At 44.9% G+C, this 27,980-nt stretch overlaps 1 protein-coding gene across 1 annotated transcript in view; it reads right to left on the reverse strand.

The window, feature by feature from the left end:
- The window catches only part of piezo1 (piezo type mechanosensitive ion channel component 1 (Er blood group)), a 324,721-nt gene that overhangs the window by 231,668 nt on the left and 65,073 nt on the right, over nt 1-27,980 (reverse strand). Inside the window, 3 exon segments of the mRNA XM_061837790.1 lie at nt 7,016-7,018; nt 7,893-7,962; nt 17,874-17,981. Of these exon segments, the coding sequence (XP_061693774.1) occupies nt 7,016-7,018; nt 7,893-7,962; nt 17,874-17,981 (181 nt within the window).

Consider the following 27,980-nt stretch of genomic DNA (forward strand, 5'->3'; position numbering starts at 1 on the left):
CCTTTTTTTGTCCTGTCTGATTGGTGAACCTGACAGGTTAGATGTTGTCTGAGATTCTTTTGCGACGTCTTGGATGAGTCGTTGTCACACTCTTGGAGTAATTTTAGTTGGTCGTCCACTCCTAGAAAGATTTGCCACTGTTCCCAGTTTTCCCCATTTGCAGATAATGGTTCTGACAGTGGTTTGCTGGAGACTCAAAGCCTTTGAAGTGGATGTGTAACGTTTTCCAGACTGATGGCATTCAATTACTTTTTTTCACATTTCTTCTTGAATTTCTTTAGATCATGGCATGATGCATAGGTTCTTGAGATCTTGTAGCCTACTTTATATTCTCTGACAGGTTCTTTTTAAGTCATTTCTTGATTCAACAACGATGGTGGTAATCAGGCTTGGGTGTGGCTTGTGAAATTGAACTCACTTGTCATAAACGTGGTTCGTCACAGTGACTGTCATTTAATGGGGTTTGGGGGCTCAATTACTTTTTCACAGAGGGTCAGAAAGGTTGATTTGATGATTCGAAACCTTTGTGTGTGCCAGATATGCAAAAAAAAAAAAAAAAACTACACACAAACCAGGACAGGGTAAATACTTTTTCACAGTCATAAGTTGGGTGGTGTGTTTTCACATTTCTTTTGGTTAGACTCATTGGGTCTGTAAGGAGGGGAGAACCTTTTTTGTTCCCACCTTATTCTTCTGTCTCTTGGCGTCCTCACCAATCCTTGCTCATCATTGGTGCTAAAGTTGGGCTCTCTTTGGCTGGGTACAATGGCTATAAGTTTTTTTTTGTTTTGTTTTGTTTGACACCAATAAAACCTTGTATTCTTATACCACTATATATATATATATTTTTTTTTTTTTTTAACCGTTATTGGGCTTTATCTTGTAAACTCAAACATGACTGGATACATTTGTTACCATTGTGACGACAACAAGCGTGAATCACGCCCACTGAGGATAAAATGAGGGAAAATGTGTGTTGGTGGTCAATTCTGGTCAGGAGAGGAGTTTAAAGGTTTAAGTTGAAATGTATTTGATTTGTCTAACATACAAATGTGGCTAAAATTTAATTTACAAAAAAATGTAAAAATTCTAAACAAAACAGAAATCAAATAAATTAACATCAAAGTCAGTCTCAAGATTTTGTTCAAAATATCGCTTAGATTCGGCAAATCCGGTTCTCTCCAGAATCTAACCTCACATCCATGCAACATTTAGCCAGAGAGTGAAAAAATGAGCAAAGATGGTGAGTAAGTGTGTTGCATACGGCTATTCTGCGACAAATGCTGATGGGTCAGCTTCCATGAATTGCGGAAAAAGGAATGGATATGGATCAGGTTTGTGAAGACAAGGCGGGCGCATTGGAGTTACATGTAAAAGTCGACAGTAATACGTTCCAAGCATTTCACGGACGACTGCTTTGAAAACTCTGTACAGCGTTCACTTGGCTTCTCTAGCAAGTAAGAACGTCCATGTTCAATTATGTCCGTGTTCAATTGTTTAGTATTGACAAGTATCTACCTCGTTTTAAATGTAAGTACAATATGATGTTTAGGAGGTGATGAAATTTAGACACTGTATAAAGTTAGTGTACTGTTGACGCTGAGGTCTTCCTCAAATTTGACGACAGCAGTGTGTCCTCTCAAGTGTTCAGTCCATTATAATACGGGCCACATGCATGTAAATAACGGGAAGAATACACCATAAACATTGGACATTACTCTGATCTAACAAAATATTCCAAATTGAAAATATGAATGACGTGTTTTTTGTTTTATCTTGCAGAAAGCCAAGGCTACTACCGTGTGCCTGTCCAACTATCCACTCGTGCCTTTCAGAAGACAATGAGAATTGTAACCCTAAACCTTAAAAACGAGCTCATGAAAAACGAAATGTTGAAGTGTTAGCAGTGGCAAATTCCCTGAAGTTTAGATTATTTGGTTGTTTTTCAAAATAAAAAACCTGTTTATGTATAATTCACTTGCTTACTTCCATGGTCATATACACAATTGCCAGTTTAAACCCATTATCAGAAGTTGTGTATCTGATTTAGGGTCCAGTGAGTATGAAGAGCTGGTAGACATCATTGAAAGTGCCCATTTGAGTACAGATGTGATGGCGCTATCTCCACTAGGACAGACCTCCAGTATCGAGGGATACCACAGTGTTGTGAACTACTTTGCTTCCAAGATTTATCACTTTGGATATGATGGGATGAGAAACCGGTAAATGAGAATTACTGAATTAGTCTGTAAGACATCAGTTAACTTTCAATTTTGTGTTTGATAAATTACTCTTAACAGCACTTAATTTCAACAAGAATGCTCAAATGAAAATGTAATTAGTTATGTTACTAGTTACTTCTCCCAAAAAGTAACTCCGTTACTAATTGAGTTACTCCACTGTAAAATAACTATTCTGTTACACCACCACCACCCACCCACCCCGCGCCTCCCACCCCCCCCTAAACACACACACACACACACACAGGACAGCAAAAAACAGGTACCTGCACAGAGGTTTGAATTCATTGCAATTCATGTTTACATTGAACTCAAAATGTTAATGAATTTGTTAAATCCAACTCTTAACATGCATGGATTCCTGTCTCCAAACATCCACCCATTCAACCCAGCCATCTCTACATTTTAGTCCTTAAACCAGTGGTTGTATCATAGGGGATGCAGCTTCTTAAACCTCAAGTCAGAGAGTCTGTTCCTCTGTGGTGTGAAGACCAGCTTCCCACACTTTACATGCACATTTTTACCTTTCACCCCAACAAGGTTAGTGTTTGGATCTCCACGGGAGTCTGAGACCTCCCCACTCACCATCTCTTGCTATGTACTTTAAACACTAATCTAAAAAAAAAAGACTGCATTGAGACTGATAGTGCATTGGCCATCGTACCTGAAATCGCCGGAAGCAGATATCCGCCATCTTGATACTCCCAAAACAACCATGCCGACCTATGTTAATCACCAGTTTCGTGACTGTGAATATGTATTCATATTCAGTGTTAACACTTGGGACTAAATGTCTGTGGAAATATATTTCTAAATAAAACATACATGGATGTCCTTTAAAGCCAATCTTACTGGTGTGTTTTGAAGTTAAATTCTGGATCATGCTGGAGTATGTTGGGCTGAGTGGCAGCAAGCCTCCAGATTTCACTTTTTGAAGGTAACGTTTTTTTCTTTTCCTGTTCAATTCTGAAAAATCTTGACATCGAGTCAGGAAACAACCAGTAAACTCTGCATAACCTGACACTGTTGAGTACCATAACTTTTGTGTCAACGTAAGACAAATGTTGACTTACACGTAACCTTTTCAGTAGTATTATTGGAGACTGGGACCTCACTTTTAATGTTGACTTACGGTATGTCAGCTTATACAGTGTCGAGTTATGCAGGGTTTACTGTATTTTCAGTTCCATATTTTTCTGCCGACAGTACCAACAGGCAACTGAAACTGATAATTGTCATGAAATCTGAATTGTGCCTCGAAAAAAGTGGTCTGCCAGTAACTTGGGGACAGTTTTGACTCGAACCGCATTTAGACCTGTTCTTGGTCTCAGGGAATGATTGAATGATTCATGTTTAATGTCCTGCTGAACAGGGGGAGGGGGGGAGTCTACTTTATTCAGTTCCTGGGGCCTAGATGGCTTAGTCAAGATATATCTGTCAGAAATTTGGTCCTCAGTCTTGGATGGAATGCATTTTTTATTTCACATAGTGCTTCACAGCGTATTTTGGGAAAAGTTAACATGTCATGGAAATTGGGCCCAAGGTAATATGCAAGGTTTCTTGGTAGTCATGGTGTTATATGTCTTTCCTTTGCACCTAACCTTTTTTGGCTTACCAAGTCGATTTAAAATCCTTCATGTTACCAGAACTGAAAAAATTTCAAGATCACACGACCAGTTTTAATTCTATATGCCAAACTTCGAGGAAAAACCCCGCCAGAATCCAACCTGTAAACCGTGTCCTCCACACATTTTGGGAGTACCAAGATGGCGATCAACAGGCTTCAACTAATCTACTCACCGCTAGATATGTATTCGCTATCAAGTCTTTTTTTTAGGTCAGTGGCTGGAAACACCTTCCACTACGGATACACTCTAAACACCCGCCCAACCTAATTTCTCTGATTGGCTGAAGATGTAATCTTACTATACTTTAGCCAATCATCATTGTTGAGGCGATTATCTCACCCTCCCCTCCCTTGTCACTCTGCAATACTCATGCACACACGACAAGACATGTACTTGTACCTGAGTCTGGGGCTGCTTGCGTGAAGTCGGATGACAGCTTTTATGTTTTTTATTGGGCGGCTTCAATAACGTGGAGTAATGGGATGTTGATAATGGTAACGGCGTTATACAGATAGTCAAAATAATTAGTTACATTACCCGTTACTGGAAAAAAAGGAATGCCGTTAGTTACGCCGTTTATTTCAAGGCCGTTATTCCCATCGCTGATTATGATACGGCTCGAAATCAGGCAACTAAACGTTATAAAGCCTAGCAAGCTTGTGCTACCATTAACTGTCGTGGGTAAACATGCTGCCGTCCTGTCGAATCATGCTCTAAAGTTTGGGTGTTGGTGAAGTAATTTAATTACAATAAATAAATTTAACGACAGGAACTTACCACCCATTATTTCTGGTACATTCTCATATTGATATTGCCTGACTGATTAAAATACATGACCCCACTAGAGCAGTGATTTCCAACTTTTATGGAGCCAAGGATATTTTACAATTGGAAAAGCTCATGGCATACCAAAAAACAAAAAAAAGTCACAAATGAATGCATTAATTGCTATATGTGCTTCCTGCCATCTAATAGAAGGCCGCTGTTCTGTCACTATGCCTCACTTGCATAAATAGATGAACAATGACACATTCATTTTTGTAAATATATATTTTTTGAGCAATTAAGTACACAAATATATATATATATATATATATATATATATATATATAGTAAATGAACAGATTGTTTAAATAGATACATTGTTCCAACTTGTGATCGGTTATGTTTTTTTTATGCTGATTGGTGATGGGCTCCAAAAATCCTGATTGTATGAAGCCTAATTCATATTATTATAGAAGACAATGAATGTATGAAAATTGCGCACTCGTGTCCTTGCAAATTTCAGACCTGTAGCTCATAGGATTGCAAAATTGCTCTCTGATGTACTTTTGGCCTTTTTTTCACCCTGCTGGGTGGTGCTGTGGAGCCATTTTTGTTCTAATTGCGCATAAAAACTGGAAACAATCACATTTTTCACCAGCCAAGACATGCTTGGCAAATTTGGTGAGTTTTTGTACATGTTTAGTGCTTCAAAAATGGCTGTTTATTTTGAATAATTCTTCCAGATTAAATAGAGGACCTCTTGTAGGTCCCCTAAAAAAATGGGTCCCCTGCTGACCCAGAAGATTTCAGTGTGAAGGAACAGGTCACTATAACATTTTGGGCATTTTTCACCCCTCTCTTTAAAAAAGAGACTCACAGATTTTTTTTTTTTTTTTTTTTAGCTTGCACTGTGCTGCCCATCGGATAATTAGCAGAGAGGCATGTGTGGCAGATTCTGAAATGTCTCTCCTTATTGTGCCACTTTGTCTCCAAAAATGAGACGCGCAGGATTTTTTTTCAAAGTGGTAAAAAAAGAACTTATTCTCCTATTCACTGTGAACATTATGTTTTTGATCTTTTGCTCAAGGATTTTGGGAGATTGAGGGGTGGTTAATGGTTCTTAGGGGTGTAGCAGTGGTGTAGCCATGCAACCTGAAGTGACTAGTATACGATTTTCGTGGCTCCTAAATGATTTAACATCTACCCTCGAAGGCTGTACTCCCAAAGTTTCCACCAATCCAGACCAAACAAAACACTGAAGAGACGCCAAACTGACCTAAATCTAATTAGCAGCTTCCCATCAAACCTTGATTTCTGGAACGTCGAGAGAGTTTTTCTTTATGATTTGGAATCTGCAATAGTTTAAAGTGTACATTTGAGCCAGCCATGGGTGTTGTCTCCTCCTCCACGTTGCCCATCCTCCTTTTGGACATGCCCTTGGCCCATTTAAACACTGACTTTTTTTCAGACTCTTTTGCTGTTTGGGTGTGCGTTGTTTTCCAGCCCTACTGTAAGCACACCAGTCAGGTGGCCATGGGACAACCCCCCCCAACCTCCTTCCCTTTTTCATTTTGCCTGGGCTCAGTAACCACCAGAGCCGAAGAGGACAGACTTGGATTTCCAGCCGATTCCTGTCCGACCGCTAGGCAGTCAGAGCAGGTAGGAACCGGTACGCTTGCAGCTGAGCGTGGATGCACTGAAGTTGCAAGTGAGCCACAAAAACAGGCAGCAAGAGAAACAGTCAACTGTGCCAAAAATGTGTGGCAACTTTTGCTCTGCCTATTTTTCATCCATTTATCATCCAAGATGATTATCCTCACAAAGGTCACAGGAGAGCCGGAGCCTATCTCAGCTAGCTTCGGGCAAAAAGCGGACTACACCCTGAACTGGTCGCCAGTCTGTTAGAGGGTCAATATCGAGCCAACCACAAACCAACAAAACCAATGACAGGTGTGTGTACCACTACAGCATCTGTGACATAAGTATCCATTTCATCCATTTTCTTAGCCCCTTATCTTCACTTTGCAATCTACCCTGCGACTGACTGGTGACCAGCTCAGGATGTAGTCAACCTTTTGCCCGAAGCTAGCTGGAATAGGCTCCAGCTCTGCCGTGACCCTTGTGAAGATAAGCGGCTTGGATAATGGACGGCTGTAATTGCAATACGTAGTTTAAATTGTACATTTGAGCCAGCCATGGGTGTGGTCTCTCCCTCACGGTTGTCCATCTTCCTTTTTATATGCCCTTGGCGTATTACAACACTGATTATTTTTTTCAAACTCTCTTGCTCTTTGGGCGTGCGTTGTTTTCCGGTCCTGCTGGAACCACACCAGGCGGGTGGCCATGGGCCACTCACCCTCCTTATTTCCGTTTGATGGGGACCGACTTGGATTCCCAGCTGATTTGTCGCTAAATGCTCGGGGATCAGAGCTGGTAGAAACCAGTTCACTTCCAGCCGAGTGTGGTTGCTCTGAAGTTGCCAGCAAACCACAAAATCAGGCAGGAAGAGCAAGAGTCATAAGTCCCCACAAAGGAGGACAACTTTTCCTTTGCCTATTTTTGTTTTGCATTTTTTCTTCTTCTTTTTTTTCTTATTCTTCCTACTTCAACCAAAACTGCCTGCATGCTCTTGAGGTCCGAGGGAAGACCACTACTGCCGCGGGTATAAGTCACCCATTACAATGCTTGTTAAATGGGACAACCAGTGCCTAATAATTTGGGGGAAATTACTAGTGTCATACAAACTCTCAACATTGTTCCTCTAGCACTGGCTAAATGGAGTAAAGGCCAATACATATTTATCCTAACCCAGCAACAACACAAGTCCTCTTTTCCATTTCTGTCCACCTGAATGTGTTTTATTCTAAGTTTCTTTTCTTTTTTTCTTATAGTTTGTCACTGTAGCTATGTTTTGATGTAGATTGTATTAGATTCCATCTAAAACTTCACTGCCTGTCGTGCCGTGTGTCTTGAGTTGATTGATTGATCTTTACATCAGGAACTCATATTTAAATTGTAGAAACCTTCATGATTTTTCTCACTGTTTTTCCCACAAAATGTTATAGATTTAAAAAAAAAAAAAGAAGACGTGGTGGCCTTTTCCAAGACAAAGTTAATCTATAATGTTGTAATTTAACAACTACGCCACTCAGAATTGCAATGCAAACCCAAACCCAAATGATTTACATTTTCACCCAAACAATACACACTAAGGTACATTGGAGTTATTTGCCTTGTTAAGGTAAGTAAAAATACATACGTTGTGAAGGATCTTCTTCAGCAACAATTTCTTCCCGACTGTGCTGTGTTCCTACACACAGCAGCATGAGCTGACAAAAAAAAACCACAATTATTAATTAATTTACGAAAATGAAGATTTACAAGACACATAGCTTCTTGTAGAATGTCTTCTGGAAAGATGAGACACAACTGGAGCTCTTGGGAACATCACATCAGCTCTGTATTTCCAAAACAAAAGTATTCTAAGAAGAAAACTATAGCTAGAACACTCCAGATTGATCGCGTGATCTAAATCGTATTTAAAGAAATTTTAAAGCAGCTGGAACAATACAATCTGCAGAAAACAAACTTCAAAAACATGGAGAATGCTTATCAAGCCTTGGTCGTCTGATTCTAGTGCCTGAAAAAGTTGTGCAATCAAGCATTAAGTAAATCAGTATTAGTTTTATTGAAGCCAGTCCCCATGGCATAATAGTTTTCCACAATAATTCTGGTGGAAGACATTACACGATCTCTGTACCCATAAAAGACTTCTCTAATAATGTGAGCATTGACAATTATTCCATACTTCTGGACTTAAAAACGGCATCTACGTTAAAAAAAAAAAATTAAAACAAAATCGAACAAGTTGTAATTTAAGGCTTCAGCCAAACTATGATCTGCCCACATTTAGGTCAAAACCTGCATAAGCCTGCTGATGTCAGGGACAGAAAACAAGCATATTTCTTCAGGATCAGAATCTACTTTTGCAAGTATGTCAAAAACACAAGGAATTTGTCTCCAGTAGTTGGAGCTGGGGCAGCACGGTGGCGCTGCTGTAAAGCATTGACCTCACAGTTCTGAGGCCCAGGGTTCAATCCCAGTCTTCTCTGTGTGGAGTTTGCATATTCTCCCTGTGCTTGTGTAATGGTCTGATGTTGTGCGCTATAATACGAACAGGGCGTGGAAGCGCACTGTTATATTATTTGTTCCGGTTAGTGGTAGCGTTCTCTTTCCCTTTCCTTTCTCTTATTGCAATGGTTGTGCCTTTGTCTAAAACTTTGACTTCCCTGCACACATAGTAAACACTGATGCAGACATCTACATTTAAACTTAGGCACACATCAGAGAGTGACCAATCATGAAAATACATTTTGTGAAAGCAGCGTGGGATGCACTAACTTTGATCTTAAAAACTGCATTGTTGTGCTCACCTGCTTACCTGTCACTATACCAGAAATGAAAACAACAAAAGCATGAAAAAAATTATTTAAAAAAAATAAAATAAAATAATATTGTCAGAGCGGTCTGGGGGGTTCCATCTGCCCACCGCATAGAACTTTTTTTTAATTTACCATAGATTATTAAGCAACCTGGAAGACTGAAGAGTACAGTAAGCCAAAATAAACAAATTCTTCATGTGGAAATATATATGGTTACACCGCTCAAATGGATGTTGATGTACAAATTTAAGATACAAATTTAATTTGACAATTTCTTTACTTTTTTGTTCTGGCCTCCAACTTGAGCCAGGGGCATCTCTACCTGCACCTGATGCTAGCTTCAAACTGTGCCACATGAATAGCGTCTTCCTCTTTTTTTATGTATATATTTTGTTGTCATTGTTATTTTTCTTATCCCATTTTAAATCTTTCATCTCTTTGTTTTCAAATACTTTTAATCATGTAAAGCACATTGAGTTACCTCGTGTATGAATGGCGCTACACAAATAAATTTGCTTTGCTTTGCTTGAAATCGTCTCATTTCACTTCATTTTTCACTATTACCAAATTCAATGGTAATCCCTAATGCATCCTCCAGGAATATATTAATTACAATATTTTTTTCTGTTTTCACTGGTAATTTCTGAATATGAAGTTAGTTTATTCTGTGTCAGGGCATAATCCCTAACATCAATCTTTAGCTGAATACATTTATCATTAACACCCAACTCCTGTCCCTGATGTTACATGTGCTTCACAGGTTTCACTTGGACCACAACCAAGGCCATGAATTGCAGCACCTCAATGCGCAAATGCAAAAACCATGCAATAAATATGACACTATAGAATCAAGTGGTTACCAATTTTTGTTTTGCAGCACCCCCATTTGTTTTGAATATTAATATATTTTCACCCCCCCAACCACAACACACACCAAACAAAACATTTCTTTTGACAAATTAAGAGAACACATTTCAATACAAAATCTTATAAAAGAAAATAAATTTAGAACACCTTAATAGCAAACAATGTTGTAAGTAGCATTTTTTTAAACTAGGTTACACTCTCTCCCCTTTTAAACAGCCTGTGTCCTCACCAGACACTAATATTGTCATGCTCCTGGATTCCAGCCAGGGCTGGGCGTGGCCAGCTAATCTGAAGGTGCACACCTGCGCCTCATGACCTTTGATTAAGACCCAGTACATATAGGAACCGGGGGACGACTATTACTCTGCTAGATCGTTGCCACTCATGCCTCGTTCCCGCACTACCGTACTCCTGACGTCCACCTCCCGTGTACCGACCAACGCCTGTCTCCCGACCTACCCCGTAAGCCTGCCGTTACTGATCTTGCTGCTTGTTTGGACTGACTCCCTGGTAACCGACATTGGAACGAATAAAGGCTTATTCCGCACTGCTTACCTCTCACCTGAGTCGTGCATTTGGGTCCACCCCCGAGTCTCGTCCGTGACAGAACGATCTAGCTAAGAACATGGACCCAGCCGACTATGAAGCCATTCGCCGTGCGCTGCAAGTGCAGGGCAAACGCCTGGGTGAGCAAGAGGCTGCTCTCCAGGGTATGACTCACCAGATCCAGGAGCTCTGCACCCAGCTGCAACCGTGGCTAGCCTCCCAAGCTAGCGCGGCCGCTCTTGTGCCTCCCCGTGCCACCATCACTCCGCTCTCTCGACCAGAGCGGTTCTCAGGCGACTCCGGTAACGTCAAGCCCTTCCTGGCGCAGTGCGATCTCCACTTTGAGCTGCAAGCTCCCGCTTTTCCCACAGACCGCTCCCGGATCGCCTTCGTGATTTCCCACATGACAGGGAGGGCGGAGGCATGGGCCACCGCCGAGTGGAGCCGTAACTCGGAGACCTGTCGCTCATGGGCGAGCTTCGTCTGCGCGCTCACCCAGGTGTTCCAGTATGCGGCTCCGGAACGCCAGGCAGCGTCGTCACTCATGACAATTCGCCAGGGGCGTCGCCGAGTGTCCGACTACGCCATCGAGTTCCGGATTCGGGCTGCCGAGAGCCGCTGGAATGAGGAAGCCCTCCGTGACGCGTTTTACGAGGGACTGTCCCCACAGATCCGTGGTCACCTCGTGGCCATGGATCTTCCGCCTTCGCTTAACTCCCTCATCGCATTGGCCCTCAAGGTGGACCAGCGCCTCACCGTGCAGAGACAGATGGAGGGCCTGAGGGAGGAGGAGAGGGAGAGTCGCAGTCCGGTTGTTTCCGCTTCCCGGCCACCCGTGTTGTCAGCTTCACCGGAAGCCATGCAAGTGGAGGGGCTTGGCAGCTCAGCGGAGGAGCGCTTACGTCGGCGACGAGAGGGACGCTGTTTTTACTGCAGGCGTTTGGGACACTTGATCGCCCGTTGCCCGACTCGACCAGGGCATTCTGACATCAGGATCGGTACTCCGGTGAGTGTGCGGCACACCGCGACGGGGTCAGGGAGGTCCCTTCTTCACCTCACCTTGGGAACGGACTCCCGTTCATGCTCTGTGACAGCTTTCATTGATTCTGGGTCGGAAGCAAATCTGATAAATCCCCGCGTGGTCGAGGAGCTGGGGGCAGCAACCTTTCCCACGCAACGTTTTCGTCACGCCTATGCCGCCAACGGCAAGTTCCTTTGTCGGGTTACACATCGCACTCAGACGCTACGTATGAGCTTTCCGGACGCTCACTCGGACCGTATTAGCTTTCATGTCTTCGACGCACGTAGTAGCGACATCATCTTGGGCAGCCCGTGGCTCAAAGAACATAATCCGCACATAGATTGGACCACGGGTCAGATCAAGACTTGGGGAGAGGACTGTCTCAGTCGCTGTGTCGCTGTCCGGAGAGACAGGGGTATTCAAGTTGTGCCGGTTCGGCTAACAGAACCTAGTACCGCCCTGGACCTGACCGCAGTGCCCTCCTGCTACCATGACCTACGGGAGCTCTTCTCTGAATCTAAAGCAAAGTCTCTGCCGCCACATCGGTCATACGACTGCGCGATTGAACTCCTGCCAGGCACCTCTCCTCCCAGAGGGAAACTGTTCTCTTTAACCGGACCAGAGCATCAAGCCATGAGGGACTACATCGAGGACTCGCTGGCAGCCGGACTCATTCGCCCCTCATCCTCACCAGCCGGTGCGGGTTTTTTTTTTGTCAAGAAGAAGGACTCCACGCTGCGACCCTGCATCGACTACCGAGGCCTGAACGACATCACAGTCAAGAACAGGTACCCTTTGCCGCTTATCTCTACAGCATTCGAACTCCTCCAGGGAGCCCGGATCTTCACCAAGCTCGACCTGCGCAGCGCTTACCATCTGGTGCGGATTTGGGAAGGGGATGAGTGGAAGACGGCATTCAACACCCCCACAGGGCACTATGAGTATCTGGTGATGCCCTTCGGACTGACTAACGCTCCGGCCGTCTTTCAGAACTTCATCAACGACGTGCTTCGGGAGTTCCTGAACAGATCTGTCTTTGTTTATCTGGATGATATTCTCATCTTTTCAGCAGACCTAACCTCTCACATTCAACAAGTCAGAGAGGTGCTCCGGCGTCTGCAGCAGCACCAATTATACGTGAATATGGAGAAGTGTGAGTTCCATCGGGCATCCGTGTCCTTCCTGGGCTTCGTCCTGGCTGAGGGAGAGATACGGATGGATCCCGGGAAGGTCGACGCGGTGCTGCGGTGGTCTACCCCCACCAACAGGAGGGACATACAGAGGTTTCTGGGATTTGCCAATTTCTATAGGAAATTCATAAGGAACTTCAGCTCCGTGGCCGCTCCTCTGCATTCGCTCACCTCGCCACATACCCTCTTCGACTGGTCCGGGACCTGCCAGGAGGCCTTCAGCAGGCTCAAGGCAAGTTTCACTACTGCGCCCGTTCTCATTATTCCGGACCCAGATAACCAGTTTGTGGTGGAGGTGGATGCATCAAATTCAGGAATCGGAGCAGTCTTGTCGCAGAGGAGTCCCAGGGATGGAAGGATCCACCCGTGCGCGTTCCTGTCTAGGAAGTTGACCCCGGCAGAGAGGAATTACGACGTGGGAGATAGGGAACTGCTGGCGGTCAAGAGCGCGTTGGAGGAGTGGCGGCACTGGCTGGAGGGCTCGCAAGTACCGTTCGTTGTCTTCACGGACCATAAGAACCTTGAATACCTGAAGTCGGCGAAGAGGTTGAACGCCCGTCAGGCCAGGTGGGCCCTATTTTTCACCCGCTTCCACTTTAAGGTGTGTTTCCGCCCAGGCTCCAAAAACGGCAAGCCGGATGCACTCTTGCGGATCCACGAGGGAGGGCGCACGGATTCAGACGCCGCTACTATCCTGCCAGCGAGGTGCTTCGTGGCCGGTTTCACCTGGGCGATCGAGTCGCGGGTGAAGGAGGCTCTGGGAGAGACACCGTCACCCGCGGATTGTCCGTCGGGCCGCCTGTTCGTCATCCCATCTCTGCGGGGAGACGTCATCAACTGGGCCCATACCAACAAGACGGTCTGCCACCCGGGTATGGCGAAGACACGTTCAGTGGTCGAACAAAGGTTCTGGTGGCCTAACCTCAGCAAGGACGTAAGGGAGTTCGTCAGCGCCTGCCCGGTGTGTGCTGCCAATAAGACTTCCCGCCTACGGCCTGTTGGTGAGTTGCAACCCCTGTCCATCCCCTTTCGTTCGTGGTCACACATCGCGCTGGACTTCGTCACCGGCCTGCCGCCTTCTCAAGGGAACACAGTGGTGCTGTCCATAGTGGACCGTTTTTCCAAAATGGTCCACTTCGTGCCGCTTCCGAAGATCCCGTCGGCCAAGCAGACAGCCCAGTTGGTATTAGACGAGGTCGTCCGTTACCACGGTCTACCCCAGGACATCGTTTCGGACAGGGGTCCGCAATTCAGCGCCCGTTTCTGGAAGGAGTTCTGCAACCTCATCGGCGCTTCAGCAAGTTGGACATCGGGTCATCACCCAGAGTCTAACGGCCAGACTGAGAGGATTAACCAGGATTTAGAGACCGGTCTTCGATGTCTGGCATCCAGAGACCAGAGCACGTGGAGCCAGCACATCAAGTGGGTGGAGTATGCCCACAATTCTCTACCTTCCGCTTCAACAGGTATGGCTCCACTCCATGTCGTGCATGGGTATCCTCCGTCCCTGTTTCCTCCACTGGTCACAGAATCCACAGTTCCGTCGGCCCTGGCCGTGGTGCGACGCTGCAAACGGACCTGGGAAGCAGCTCGGAGGACACTGCTGCGCATGAGCAGCGCCTACAAGGCCGCAGCAGATCACAAGAGGAGGGCCGCACCTGAGCTCAGAGTGGGACAGCGAGTGTGGCTCTCCACCAAAGATCTCCCGCTGCGGACGGAATCCCGCAAACTTGCTCCCAGGTTCGTTGGCCCGTTCCCGGTTTCCAAAGTTATTAACCCGGTCGCCGTCTCGTTGAAACTGCCCAGGTCGATGAGGGTGCACCCGACGTTCCACGTCAGCAGACTTCGCCCGAATCGCACATCGTCGTTGGCTCCTCCGCTCAAATCCCCCCCGCCCCCCCGCATGGTCGACGGTGGGTTTGTGTACACTGTGCGCCGGTTGCTGTCTTCTCGTCGCAGAGGAAGGGGGGTCCAGTACCTGGTGGACTGGGAGGGATATGGCCCGGAGGAGCGCTCTTGGATCCCCTCCCGCTTCGTCGTGGACCGCTCCCTCATCAGGGACTTTCACGCGGCTCACCCTGATGCTCCTGGGCTGTCCAGAGCCGGCCGTTGAGGGGGGGGTTCTGTCATGCTCCTGGATTCCAGCCAGGGCTGGGCGTGGCCAGCTAATCTGAAGGTGCACACCTGCGCCTCATGACCTTTGATTAAGACCCAGTACATATAGGAACCGGGGGACGACTATTACTCTGCTAGATCGTTGCCTCTCATGCCTCGTTCCCGCACTACCGTACTCCTGACGTCCACCTCCCGTGTACCGACCAACGCCTGTCTCCCGACCTACCCCGTAAGCCTGCCGTTACTGATCTTGCTGCTTGTTTGGACTGACTCCCTGGTAACTGACATTGGAACGAATAAAGGCTTATTCCGCACTGCTTACCTCTCACCTGAGTCGTGCATTTGGGTCCACCCCCGAGTCTCGTCCGTGACAAATATAAGGATTCGAACGCATAAATATAGGGCTTCAGTGCATCCTTATTTCAATGATGATACTCCTTTGCACTATTGTTAAAGGCCTGTCACTGGACTTAGCAGGCTTGTCATACGTGAGTTTAACAATCGCCTTAAAGGCTCTGTTAATATGAAATATTATTATTATTAAAAAATGTGAAAAAAGACCTTAAGGAGTATGTTAATGCGTACCCAGTTTGTGCAGTGAACAAACCTTCCCGGCAACCCCTTCCAGGGGAATTATGCCCTCTATCCGTGCCAGGTTGGCCGTGGTCACAAACCTCTCTTGACTTTGTGAATGGGCAACCAGCGTTGCAGGGTCACACCATTGTTGTCATGGTGGCGGACCGATTTTAAAAGATGGTTCATTTCATTGCGCTCCCTAAACTCCCCTCCGCAAAACAGACGGCTGAGTTTTCATGTTAGCCTGCTCAAGTCTGCTTGGGTGTCTTTGTTGGTCCCCCCCCTCCCTTTGGTTGTCACAAAAGTACATACTTTGTCAAGAATTTCCAATGATTTTGCGAAAAGTTGCATGTCACATTCACTCGGGCTCTCCATCAGTCATCCACTGCTCCCACAGGTTACTGCCTTAAAGTTCCAATTCACAGAGATATCAAATGGGTGGGGTATTTTGGTAAAGACTACAGGGATTATGGCAGGTATGGAGTTGAAAACATTTAAAATATTTTTGAACTGTGGCGTTATGTGTGCTCACATGCTATCGAAACATCACAAGTAGAGCTTTTCATGCACTAAAGAAGCCATCCGGATGCTGAGCGTAGCTGCATATTTCACGACTTGCATTTTATCGTCTTCTTTTCCTTTCGACTTGTCCCATTAGGTGTCCCCGCAGCATGTCATCTTTTTCCATCTTAGCCTATCTCGTGCATCTTCTTTAACACCCACTGTCTTCATGTCCTCCTTCACAACATCCATCAACCTTTTCTTTGGTCTTCCTCTTGCTCTTTCCCCTGGCAGCTCCATCCTCAGCACCCTTCTACCAATATACTCAACTCTCTCGTCTCTTGCACATGCAGTACTAAAGTTCCTCTCTTGATACTCTGTCAAACGGTCCGACTTACTTCCAGGAACGCGGACCAAACTCTGACACTGATCATACAGGGACCAAACAGCCCATATAAGGGGGTTCAGTACCCCATACTCTTGAGGTACCTTCCACAGAACTCCCCAAGGGACACAGCTGCCTTCTCCAAGCCTAGAAAACACATGTAGACTAGTTGGGTGAACTCCCATGCACCCTAAAGTACTATGCCGAGGGTGAAGAGCTGGTCCATTGTTAAATGGCCAGGATGGAAACCACGTTGTGCATACTGAATCCGAGATACTACTTTTCAATCGACCCGCCTTTCCAGCATCCCTAAAAAGACCTTACCAGGGAGGCCAAGGAGTGTGATCCACCTGTAATTGGAACACACCCTCCAGTCCCTCTTCTTAAAAAGGGGGACCACCACCCCAGTCTGCCAATCCAAGGGCAATGCCCCTTTGATGTTGTAGAGGCATGTCAACAAGATATGTTCATGTGTGTTTGCAAATTGATAAAGTATAATCCTTCTTCTTCAGCAAATTCTACAAAGCGCTCTCCTATTTCATCTCTTGATCTCATTGTATAGGTTCCAAATGATTTCACGCCAGATTTAAGGCCAATATGGGCATGAAAGTCAAGCATAACTGTTCAAAATTTGTGCATCGATTGCTAAAAAAAAATTGGATTCATTTTCGTAAATCACTTCCTCCTTGTCATTGCTGTGGCTAATGGTCGACCCATATATTTGTCCATCCATCATCGATCCATTTTCTGAGCCGCTTATCCTCAAGAGGGTCGCGCCAGTGCTAGAGCGAATCCCAGCTGTCATTGGGGAGTAGGTGTGGTACATCCTGAAGTGGTTGCCAGCCAATTGCAGGGCACGTGGAGACACACAACAGTTGCACTCACAATCATACCAAGGAGCAATTTAGAGTGTCCAATCAATGCATGTTTTTGGGAAGTGGGATGAAAACGGAGGGTAAACATGCAAACTCAGAACAAGATCGCCCGTAATGAGTTTCCTCCCCAGGGTGTTCAGGTTCTCCCTTAGAGATAGGGCGAGAAACTCGGTCATCCGGGAGGGGCTCAGTGTTGAGCTGCTGCTCCTCCGCATTGAGAGGAGCCAGGTGAGGTGGCTGGGCCATCTGATTTGGATGCCTCCCGGACGCTACTCTGGTGAGGTGTTCTCGGCATGTCCCACCAAAAAGAGACCCTGGGGACAACCCAGGACATGCTGGAGAGACTATGTCTCTCGGCTGGCCTGGGAACGCCTCGGCATCCCTCCCGAAGAGCTGGAAGAAGCGGCTAGGGAAAGGGAAGTCTTTTTCTTCCCTGCTTAAGCTACTTCCCCCGCAGCCCAACCCGGAGAAGAGGAAAATGGATGGATGGATGGATGGATGGATGGATGGATGGATGGATGGATGGATGGATGGATGGATGGATGGATGGATGTGCAATATGCTGCATCATAAATTTTCCATGATAGCAGATATACAGTATATCGTGACACGCCTCATTACAGAACAATGGGTCTTTAAATCATCACTGATTTGAGTAGTCAGATAAAAACTGAATAATATATTCTTCAATACAACAAATGGAAATATACTCAAGAATTTACTTGTGTGTCATCTTCACAGACCTCATTTTTTTTATTCCAGGAACTCAATTCCAGCATCTCATCCTTAGGCTCATTTGCAGTTTTGAGCTGCTGCTGCTTGTCTTCATTCTAAGGAAAATTGTGACGGTACAATGAGGGTGCAGGATAACTGCAGAAAAAGACGTTGTATTATACATTACGAAGTTTTGTGTATATCAGTATTAAAAATTGACGAAATTAATTGTTTGTGCAAAGCGTTGGCCTCACAGTTCTGAAGTCCAGGGATCAATCCCAGCCCCGCCTGTGTTGAGTTTACATGTTCTTCCCGTGGCTAAGTGGGTTTTTTCCAAGCACTCCAGTTTCCTCCCACATTCCAAAAATTTGCAACATTAATTGGACATTCTAAAATGCTCCTTGGTCTGATTGTGAATTTGACTGTTGTCTGTCTCTATGTGCCCTGCGATTGCCTGGGAACCAGTTCACGGTGTACCCTGGCTCCTGCCCATTGACAGCGAGCCTCCAGCACTCCCACGACTATTGTGAGGATAAGCGGCTAAGAACATGGATGGATAATTGTTCATGCTGTAACAAGAATATTTAATTTTAACAGAACGGGAACATTCAATCACCGACAGTTTGTTGCACTTTTGGAGGAAAATCAGAGAACATGGTGAGTGAGGTCAGTCTAATTTTCTAACTCATTTTTACTCTTCCCTCAAAGAGAAGAACTTTTTACAGTTTAGAAGGCATTCTCAAAAGAATCTTGTCCTCTTTGGATCAATTTACATACAGTGAAGAAAATTAGTATTTGAACATCCTGCTGTATTGCAAGTTCTCCCACTTAGAAATCTTGGAGAGGTCTGAAGTTTTCATCGTAGGTGCATGTCCACTGTGAGAGAGATAATCTAAAAAGAAAATACAGAAATCACAATGTATAATGTTTCAATGATTTATTTGTGTGATATAGCTGCAAATAAGTATTTGTACACCTATCTATCAGATGGAATTCTGACTCGAAAAGACCTGTTAGTCCAGCTTTTTAAAGTCCACCTCCACTCCATGTACTATCATGAATCGCACCTGTGTGAGGGCGTTAGCTGTATAAAGACACCTGTCCACCACATAGAATCAGTAAGACTCAAACGTGTAACGTGACGAAGACCAAAGAGCTGTCCAAAGACACCAGAGACAAAATTGTACAACTCCACATGGCTGGAAAGGGCTGCAGAGAAATTGCCAAGCAGCTTGGTGAAAAAAGTTCCACTGTCAATGACAATGGAAGAAGCTAAACATGATGATCAATATCAATGGGAGGGGAGCCCCATGCAAGATATCACCTTGTGGGGTCTCAATAATCCTTAGAAAGGTGAGGAATCAGCCCAGGACTACACGACAGTTCTTGGTCAATGACCTGGAAAGAGCTGGGACCACAGTTTCCAAGGTGACTGTTGGTAATACACTATAACGTCATGGTTTGAAATTATGCTTGGCACAGAAGGTTCCCCTGCTTAAAGCAGCACATGTCAAGGCCTGTCTTAAGTTTGCCAATGACCATTTGGATAATACAGAGGAGTCATGGGATAAAGTTTTCTGGTCAGATGAGACCAAAATTGAACTTTTTGGTCATAATTCCACTCACCATGTATGGAGGAATCTGAATGATGAGTTCCATTCCAAGAACACTATCCCTACTGTGAAGCATGGTGGTGGTAGCATCATGCATTGGGGGTGTTTTTCTGCACATGGGACAGGACGACTGCACTGTATTAAGTAGAGGATGACCGCGTCCATGTATTCTGAGATTTTGGGGAACAACCTCTTTACCTCAATCAGAGCATTGAAGATGGGTCGTGGCTGTGTCTTACAACATGACAATGACCTGAAGCACACAGCAATGAAAACCAAAGAGTGGCTCCGTAAGAAGCATGTCAAGGTTCTGGTGTGGCCTAGCCAGTCTCCAGACCTAAACCCAATAGAAAATCTTTGAAGGAGCCTAAACTCTGCATTTCTCAGTTACAGCCTAGAAGCCTGTCTGATCTAGAGAAGCTCTGTGTGGCGGAATGGGCCAAAATCCCTCCTGCAGTGTGTGCAAACCTGGCGAACAACTACAAGAAACGTCTGACCTCTGTAATTGCAAACAAAGACTACTGTACCAAATATTAACATTGGTTTTCTCAGGTGTTCAAATGCTTATTTGCAGCTGTATCACACAAATAAATCGTTAAAAAAATCATGCATTGTGATTTCTGGATTTTTCTTTTTAGATTATCTCTCTCACAGTGGACATGCACCTACGATGATAATTTCAGACCCCTCCATAATTTCTAAATATAAGAACTTGCAATATAGCAGGGTGTTCAAATACCTATTTTCTTCAATGTATGTGGACAAATATTCTCAGTGATTAAGCTCAATAAATCCAAACACAGATCCTCTGTCACTGATGACCACCTCTCAACTGTCCTTCGCAAAGCCACCTCAGACATTCAGCCAAATGTCAACACCCTTGTTCAAGACAAAGACAAACTGGATTATTTGCACTGAAGTTTACAGCACCTAGTATTCCCAGGCGGTCTCGCATCCAAGTACTAACCAGGGCTAAACTCGGTTAGCTTCTGAGATTTCACGAGAATGGGCGTTCTCAGGGTAGCATGACCGTAACCCTGGTTGTTTTTGTTTAGTATCTCTTGGAATATTTTCTTATTTGACATACCGCAATTCCGCATAGCCTATTCATAGAAATAGCATTTACAGAATATTTTTATTCCAATTACCCGCATCAGCTATTCAAAATATAGAATTTAATGCATTTTACATTGGAACAAAGTTGAGAATTAAGCTTAAGTTATCAATGGTGCAGGCTTCCGACACACTTCTGGTTTCTCATGTGGCCCCTTGTAAAAATCAATTGGCCACCCTTACATTAAAGTGTCTTGGGTCACTCGTCAGTATTTCTTTTTATTTTTGTTTTTGAATGCTTTTAATCATGTCAAGCAAATTGTGTTACCTTGTGTATGAAATTCACTCTACAAATAATTTTGCTTTGCTTAGTCATTGATAGGTTTACGAGTACAAGTCTGAGGTCACTAGGGGTGAGGGAGTCAGTGGGCTGAGAGGGATTTGATGATGTGATGTGTTTTTTCAGCAATAATGCTGTCCACACAAATGAAGATAAAGTATACAGTGGTGCTTTGAGATAAGAGTGACCCTTGAATTTTGAGACATGAGCATTCATTTGACAAGAGTTTTTACTTTCACTTGTAAACACAAATTTCAGATGGCAGAAAACACAACTCTCACATTAAAATCAGCAGTAGTTTGTCAAATAGTGAACAACTCTTCCAAAACCTGTTTAAGACCACTCCCAAGTCAGATTTACTGTCAAACTAAACAAAACAGAATTAAGTTGCATATTTAAAACAACCAAACAACACCTGCTAGCTTAATACTAGCCACGGACATGCTAATGGTTAACAATGATTATCACAGTTTTTGAACCGTGCAATGGATATTTACACAAATACACTTGAGCAAAAAAAAAAAAAAAAAACATACCATGGCAGCTTACTGAGTCACTGAGAAGAGTGACAACATGAATACAGACAAATTAAGAGACGTTGTGCTTTGTTTATCAATATAACGGTTTTATACTGTCCCGGTTGGCCAAGGCTGACACACCAGAAGAAACAGTAGAATCAAATGAATTAAAGCATGAAACATGATGCAAAAACTCTCAACTGTTTTGCATTCTTTTTAATTAGGCTGTTACTTAGTTTTATTATGAAGCACAATATTGTCGTGCTATTTTGTAAAAAGCACATCATACAATTTCCATTGTTTTGGTTTTTTTTGGAGAGGTTTCATGTATTTATGAGATTTCCATTCATTTTAAATGACAAAATGTGATTTGAGATCCGAGTGGTTTGCGTCACGTAGGAGGATGGTCACAGAACAAATTACACTTGAATCTTAAGTAACCACTGTATGTTGAAATCCTCTCCTTCATCTCATTTATTTTAATAGGACATGGGGTAGAACCCAAATGCAGAACTCGGAGGCAGTGACAGTTTTTGAGGGAACTTTAATCCTGGCAGAGGTCATACAGAGGTATCCAGTCCAACAAAGCCAAAGACAGAAAAACACATGGCAAAAGACGAGGTCCAAAAACATTAAAAAAACAAGGTCATATAACTACAAGGATAAAACAAGACATAACTAGACTTGGCTGTGGTGGCACAGAAACACTGAGCAGGGCAATGAGGCAAATACACAACAAGAAGCTTGTATACTCATGCAGACTCATGAAGTTTCAGACAATGAACTGGCCACTAATGATACGAAACATGAGGCTTAAAAACATTACATAACAATCCTTAATGACGCACAGGTGAGGAGCTGCTGTCAGGAGCAGCCACCCACATGGCAGTGGCATGATCACGCTCCTGACAGTAGTCAAGGCACAGATCCCAGATATGACAAAACAAAAAAAAAGTCAGTCGAGTAGTCTTCCCGGGCACCCAAAGTGAGGTGCTTGGATGAGCAGTTCAGGAGGCTAGCTAGGACGACAAGCACCAAGGTCCTTATGGCGCTACTCGGGCAAATGTCTGTGAGGAGATGTCCCAATGGCAAAGCAGGATCCAAACAGGAACAGGTGGCAGCTGTAGGGGAAGTACTGCCTAGGCATGAGTGAGAAAAATCTGCTGCTGCTGCTGCTGGCCGAGCACCACCGAGGCATGGGCGAGCACCAGAATCTGTCTGGTGGCCGTCCAGGCGAGGAGCTTGGCTGAGAAGTTCAGGAGGTCGGCGAGGACGCCAAGCACCAGGATCCTTAGAGGGGGACTCAGGCGGATGTTCTATCGCTGAGGTGTGGTCGAGAGGTGGTGACTGTTGACACTGCTGCTCATCGAGCACCACTGAGGCATGGGGGAGAGTCGGCGGCTACTGACGCTGCTCCTGGTCGAGCGCCACCAAGGCTTGGGTGAGGGTTGGGGGGTTGCTGAGGCTTGGATGAGAGGCAGGTTAGGGTGCTGTGCCGCCCAACGTGGGCGAGAGGTGGCTTGAGGTAGTGCACAGCCGAGGCATGGGCGAGAGGCAGCTGGAGGTCGAGCACTGCCGAGGCATGAGCAAACATTGGCTGGGGGTCAGCCGCGAGATGACCAAGAGGCTGCTGTGGGTCATCAGGTGCCTCCTCAGCCCACTGCCATCCAGGCTTGGAAGGTATGGATACGAGGGTGGCAGAGTGCACACAGATTCATCAAGGTGAACTGGGAAACATGGGTGGTATAGAATGAGTTGATTCACTGGCGGATTTAGCTTGGTGTGGCTTGGGAGGAGTGCAGCAGGAGGCATAAAGCTGAGCTCTACATGGACAGTGTGGGTCAGGCGCAGATGAGACCTGAGCATGTGTTGGACAGCACGGGCTGGGCGCCACTGGAACAAGAACATGTGGTGGATGTTGCGGTTCGAGTGCCGATGAGACATGAGGATGTCGTGGATGGCACGCGCTGTGTGCTGCTGGAACTTTAGCACATGGTGAACGTTGCGCCGCCGGGCACTGACAAGACATGAGCACGTAGTGGATGGCATGCGCTGGGCACAGCTGGAACAAGAATATGGATTAAACGTTGCAGTTCATGCCTCAACTAAACAGGAGAGAGACATGAATGCCACGAGCCCGGCTTCGCTGGAACAAAAATATGGGGCGGTTGCTGGTCAACTAATCTCCTCTACTTGAATCTGGTCCACGAGAACTACAAACTCATCGTTCATCATTGAATTCCTCCGCTCCCATTGATACTTGAAATGGAGGTGGAAGCCAGCAAATTCTTTGACCCGCTGCACTTGAAGGGCAACAAATTTTTCATCCTGCTGAGCTTCAAGTTTTGCGTTTATTGGGTCTGAGTCCGCTTGGTCCATGTTTGGCCCTTTCATTCTGTCACAAGCAAGCAACATGGGGTAGGACCCAAATACAGGACTCTGAGGCAGGGACATGATTTTAGAGGGTAGTTTAATTGTGGTAAGCAATCCAAAAAGGCAGAAGCACAACAAACACGTGCCAAAAAAGCAAAGTCCAAAAATCCAGACACGGGCTCTAATAACTACAAGGAACAACTTAAACATGAACAAGAGTTGACTAGGTGGCACAGAAACACTGTAACAAGAGAGATACAATGCTGCAGTGGCAACCACAAGGAAGTGGCAACTAAAAATGACAAACACAAGGCTTATATGCCATTAAAATGACTCAATGCTTGATCGCTGTAATAGAAAATTATTTCCATTAATGTAGCAAGTCTTCCAGAAAACACAGATCGATAGAGGTTTTCATCCCTTCTCCGGACTTTTTTTCAACAACTCTCGCCAATTCGCTGAATCTATTTCCGGAGGACTCTTCAAGGCTACGCTACGCGTTGGGGACGAAGGGGTGCACGAGCCAGTTCACAAGGTAAAGAAGACATCGACTAGCACTCCCATCGATTCATCTCGCAAACCTACGGTCCCTTTCCAACAAAATGAAGGAAATTCTGCTTCTGATGAGGACCTGCAAAGACTTTGAATGTTTTGCAGCCCTGTACTTTATAGAGACTTGGCTTTTTGGACGGACCACAGACGCTACCATTACACTACCAGGCTTTCAACTCCACCATGCCGACCATGTCCTGGAGCTAACACAGAAATCGAAAGGTGGTGCAATATGCTTTTACATCAATGAGAAATGGTGCATGGACGTTACACACGTAAACACACACTGCAGCCCTCTTTTAGAGTCATCGTTTTTTATTCACCACATGAGTTCACATCTTTTATTCTAGTGGGTGTATACATTCTGCCTCAGGCTAACATGAATGCAGCACTTGCTAACGCTCGACGAGCACGTAAATGAGATAGAGAAAAACACCCATATTGACCGCTCATTATCCTCGGAGATTTCAACACAGCTAAACTTAGTCATGAACTCCTTAAATATAAGCAGCTTGTGAAATGTCCGACAAGGGCAAGTCACACTCTAGACCAGGGGTCGGGAACCTTTTAGGCTGAGAGAGCCATAAATGGCAAATATTTTAAAATGTTATTCCAAAAGAGCCATCCAATATTTTAAAAACTGTATTTGTGCATTTTATGTAAGACCAACACTTTAAGAGTACAATAAGTCTCTAAATTCATTTAAATAACATTATGCCATTGCAACTTCTTTGCTGATGGCTTAGTCGTCTGTTACATACGTCATTAAATTAAACTTCATGCAGCCTTTGAGACTTCCATCCATACTCTCCATTGCTCTGTATTGTTGACCCCAAGTATTTGAAGTCATCCACCTTCGCTATCTCTTCTCCCTGGAGCTTCACTCTTCCTCCTCTGCCCCTCTCATTCACGCAGATATAATCTGTTTTACTACGGCTAATCTTCATTCCTCTCCTTTCCAGTGCGTACCTCCATCTTTCTAACTGTTTCTCTGCCTGTTCCCTGCTTTCACTGCAGATCACAATATCATCTGCGAACATCATGATCCAAGGGGAATCCAGTCTAACTTCGTCTGTCAGCCTATCCATTATGTTCAGAACTGTGGAAACTACAGAGGAATAAAGATGTTGAGCCACACAATGAAGTTAAAGTACAGAGAAGGTCAGAAGGAGCTACAATGTGTCTTTGTAGACAGAGAGAAAGCCTATGACAGAGTACCAAGAGAGGAACTGTGGTACTCCATGAGCAAGTCTGGTGTGGTGGAGAAATATGTTAGAATAGTACAGGACAAGTATGAGGGTAGCAGAACAGCGGTGAGATGTGCCGTTGGTGTGTCAGAAGAATTTAAGATAAAGCTGCGCTGAGCCCCTTCCTGTTTCCGGTTGGGGTCAACAATACAGAGCAATGGAGAGTGTGGTAAGGAAGTGAAGAAACGGGTCCAAACGGGGTGGGACAATTGGCTGAAGGTGTTTGGTGTATATGTGACAAAAGAGTATCCGCCAGGATGACGGGCAAAGTTTACAAAACAGTGGTGAGGCTAGCCATGATGTACGGATTAGAGACGGTGACCCTGAAGAAACAACAAGAAGCAGAACTTGAGGTAGCAGAAATGAAGATACTGAGGTTCTCGCTTGGTGTGAACAGGTTGGATAGGATTAGAAATTAGCTCATTAGAGGGCAAGCTAAAGTTGGATGTTTGGGAGACAAGGTGAGAGAGAGCAGACTTCGATGGTTTGAACATGTTCAGAGGCAAGAGAGTGAGTATATTGGTAGAAGGGTGCTGAGGATGGAGGTGCCAGGTAAAAGAGCAAGGGGAAGACCAAAGAAAAGGTAGATGGATGTTGTAAGGGAGGACATGAGGACATTGGTTGTTAGAGTGGAGGATGCACGAGATAGGCTTGGATGGAAAAATTTGACACGCTGTGTCGACCCCTAATGGGACAAGCCGAAAGAAAAAGAAGTTGAAATCATGAATGTACTTTGGTCTTAATGTTTTTTTTTTAAATGTGAGAAAGACTTTTCATTTGCATAGGTATAACCAAACATTGTCAGAACAGCAATATCCACACGCCGCAGTGTGTGGTCTGTGACTGGAAGTGTGTTCCAAGTTTTCACAATCAGCTGGTCTGCAGGTTGATTTTTTTTTCATTTTTTTCATTATAAGAACTCGCCAACAATGCTTGCCGACAGAGGTATGTCTTTATGTAAAAAAGTATTCCCGGTGGTGGGCAGCGCATAAGCACTCTGTCATTATAAACCACATTGATAGGCTGCATAAGGACGGCGTAAGAACATTTGTAATTATGAGTGTATCCCTTTAAGAGCACAAGGGGCAGGGTGGTGCACGGTAAACTAGGAAGAAGAGTGCGTGGCAGTTATTGGAGGCCCGTGCATCAAGTTGTTTGAGAAAGTTTCGTGTGGTGCCAAAATGTTGAAAAAAAAAAAAAATAAAGAAGTCAGGCTGACGTCATTTATTTTTTTGGGGGCCACGCAGTCACACGATCAACCAGAACGTTCTCGCGATCGATCACGATGGACACATTGAGCACCCCTGCTGTATACAATATGTCGTTATGAGGGCTCTGCGAGCCATATGCAAAACCACCAAAAGAGTCGGGTGTGGCTCGTGAGCCATAAGTCAATGCCCTAGACCATTGTACACCATCGTTCAATTCTTTGCGCACCCATTGGCTCCTCAGATATAGAGGCAAGCAGTTATATGTGTGAATGCTTTGGTAAAATCATTGACCAACGAGGCCAAACCAAAACTTCAAAGCTGCTTTGACTGTACAGACTGGAGTGTCTTTGAAAATTCAAACATTGCAAAGAGAGACAATGCAGATAAAATGGTAAAACATCTTAGCGCGAATGACTCCAAATCAGTTTGGCACGCTCTACAATCGCTCACTAACTACAAGCGACGTTCACCTCCTGTAGAAAACAAGAGCAGGCTAGCCGATGACCTAAACACCTTTTACTGCAGATTCGAAATAAACACTAAACACTACGCACCTACCAAGCCGCACCACCTTCCACTCCACCTTCCTCTCCACTGTTTAGCATCCATGAAGGGACATCAGACAGATCTTCAAACAACAAAAGATCAACAAAGGACCGGGCCCAGAAGTTGTGTCCCCATCCTGCCTCAAAGTCTGCGCACACCAACTTGCTCCTGTCTTCGCAAAGATCTTCAACAGGTCACTTGAACTGTGTGTAGTAAGTAAGTAAGTAGTAAGTTTCTTTCGGCTTGTCCCGTTAGGGGTCACCACAGCGTGACATCTCAAATGAATGCTTATATTTGTTTGACACAGTTTTTACACCGGATGCCCTTTCTGACGCAACCCCTCTTGGCGAGTCGAGGCCCGAGTGAGATACGAATTCCCAACCCATGGTTTACATAACCAATGTTCGAACCACTGAGCTACAGGGCCTCTCAGTACCAGCCTGCTTCAAACACTCCACCATTATACTGGTCCCTACAAAAGCAGCTGTCTCAGGTCTTAATGACTACAGGCCTGTTGCCTTGACATCTGTGGTCATGAGGTCCTTTGAACACCTTGTACTGGACCACCTCAAGAGTGTCACAGGTCCCCAGCTGGACCCACTGCAAAGAGGTCTACGGATGATGCAGACAACACGGGTCTGCACTTCATCGTTGAACATAAC

The sequence above is a fragment of the Syngnathoides biaculeatus genome, chromosome 12, assembly GCF_019802595.1.
Source record: "Syngnathoides biaculeatus isolate LvHL_M chromosome 12, ASM1980259v1, whole genome shotgun sequence".
Lineage (NCBI taxonomy): Eukaryota > Metazoa > Chordata > Actinopteri > Syngnathiformes > Syngnathidae > Syngnathoides > Syngnathoides biaculeatus.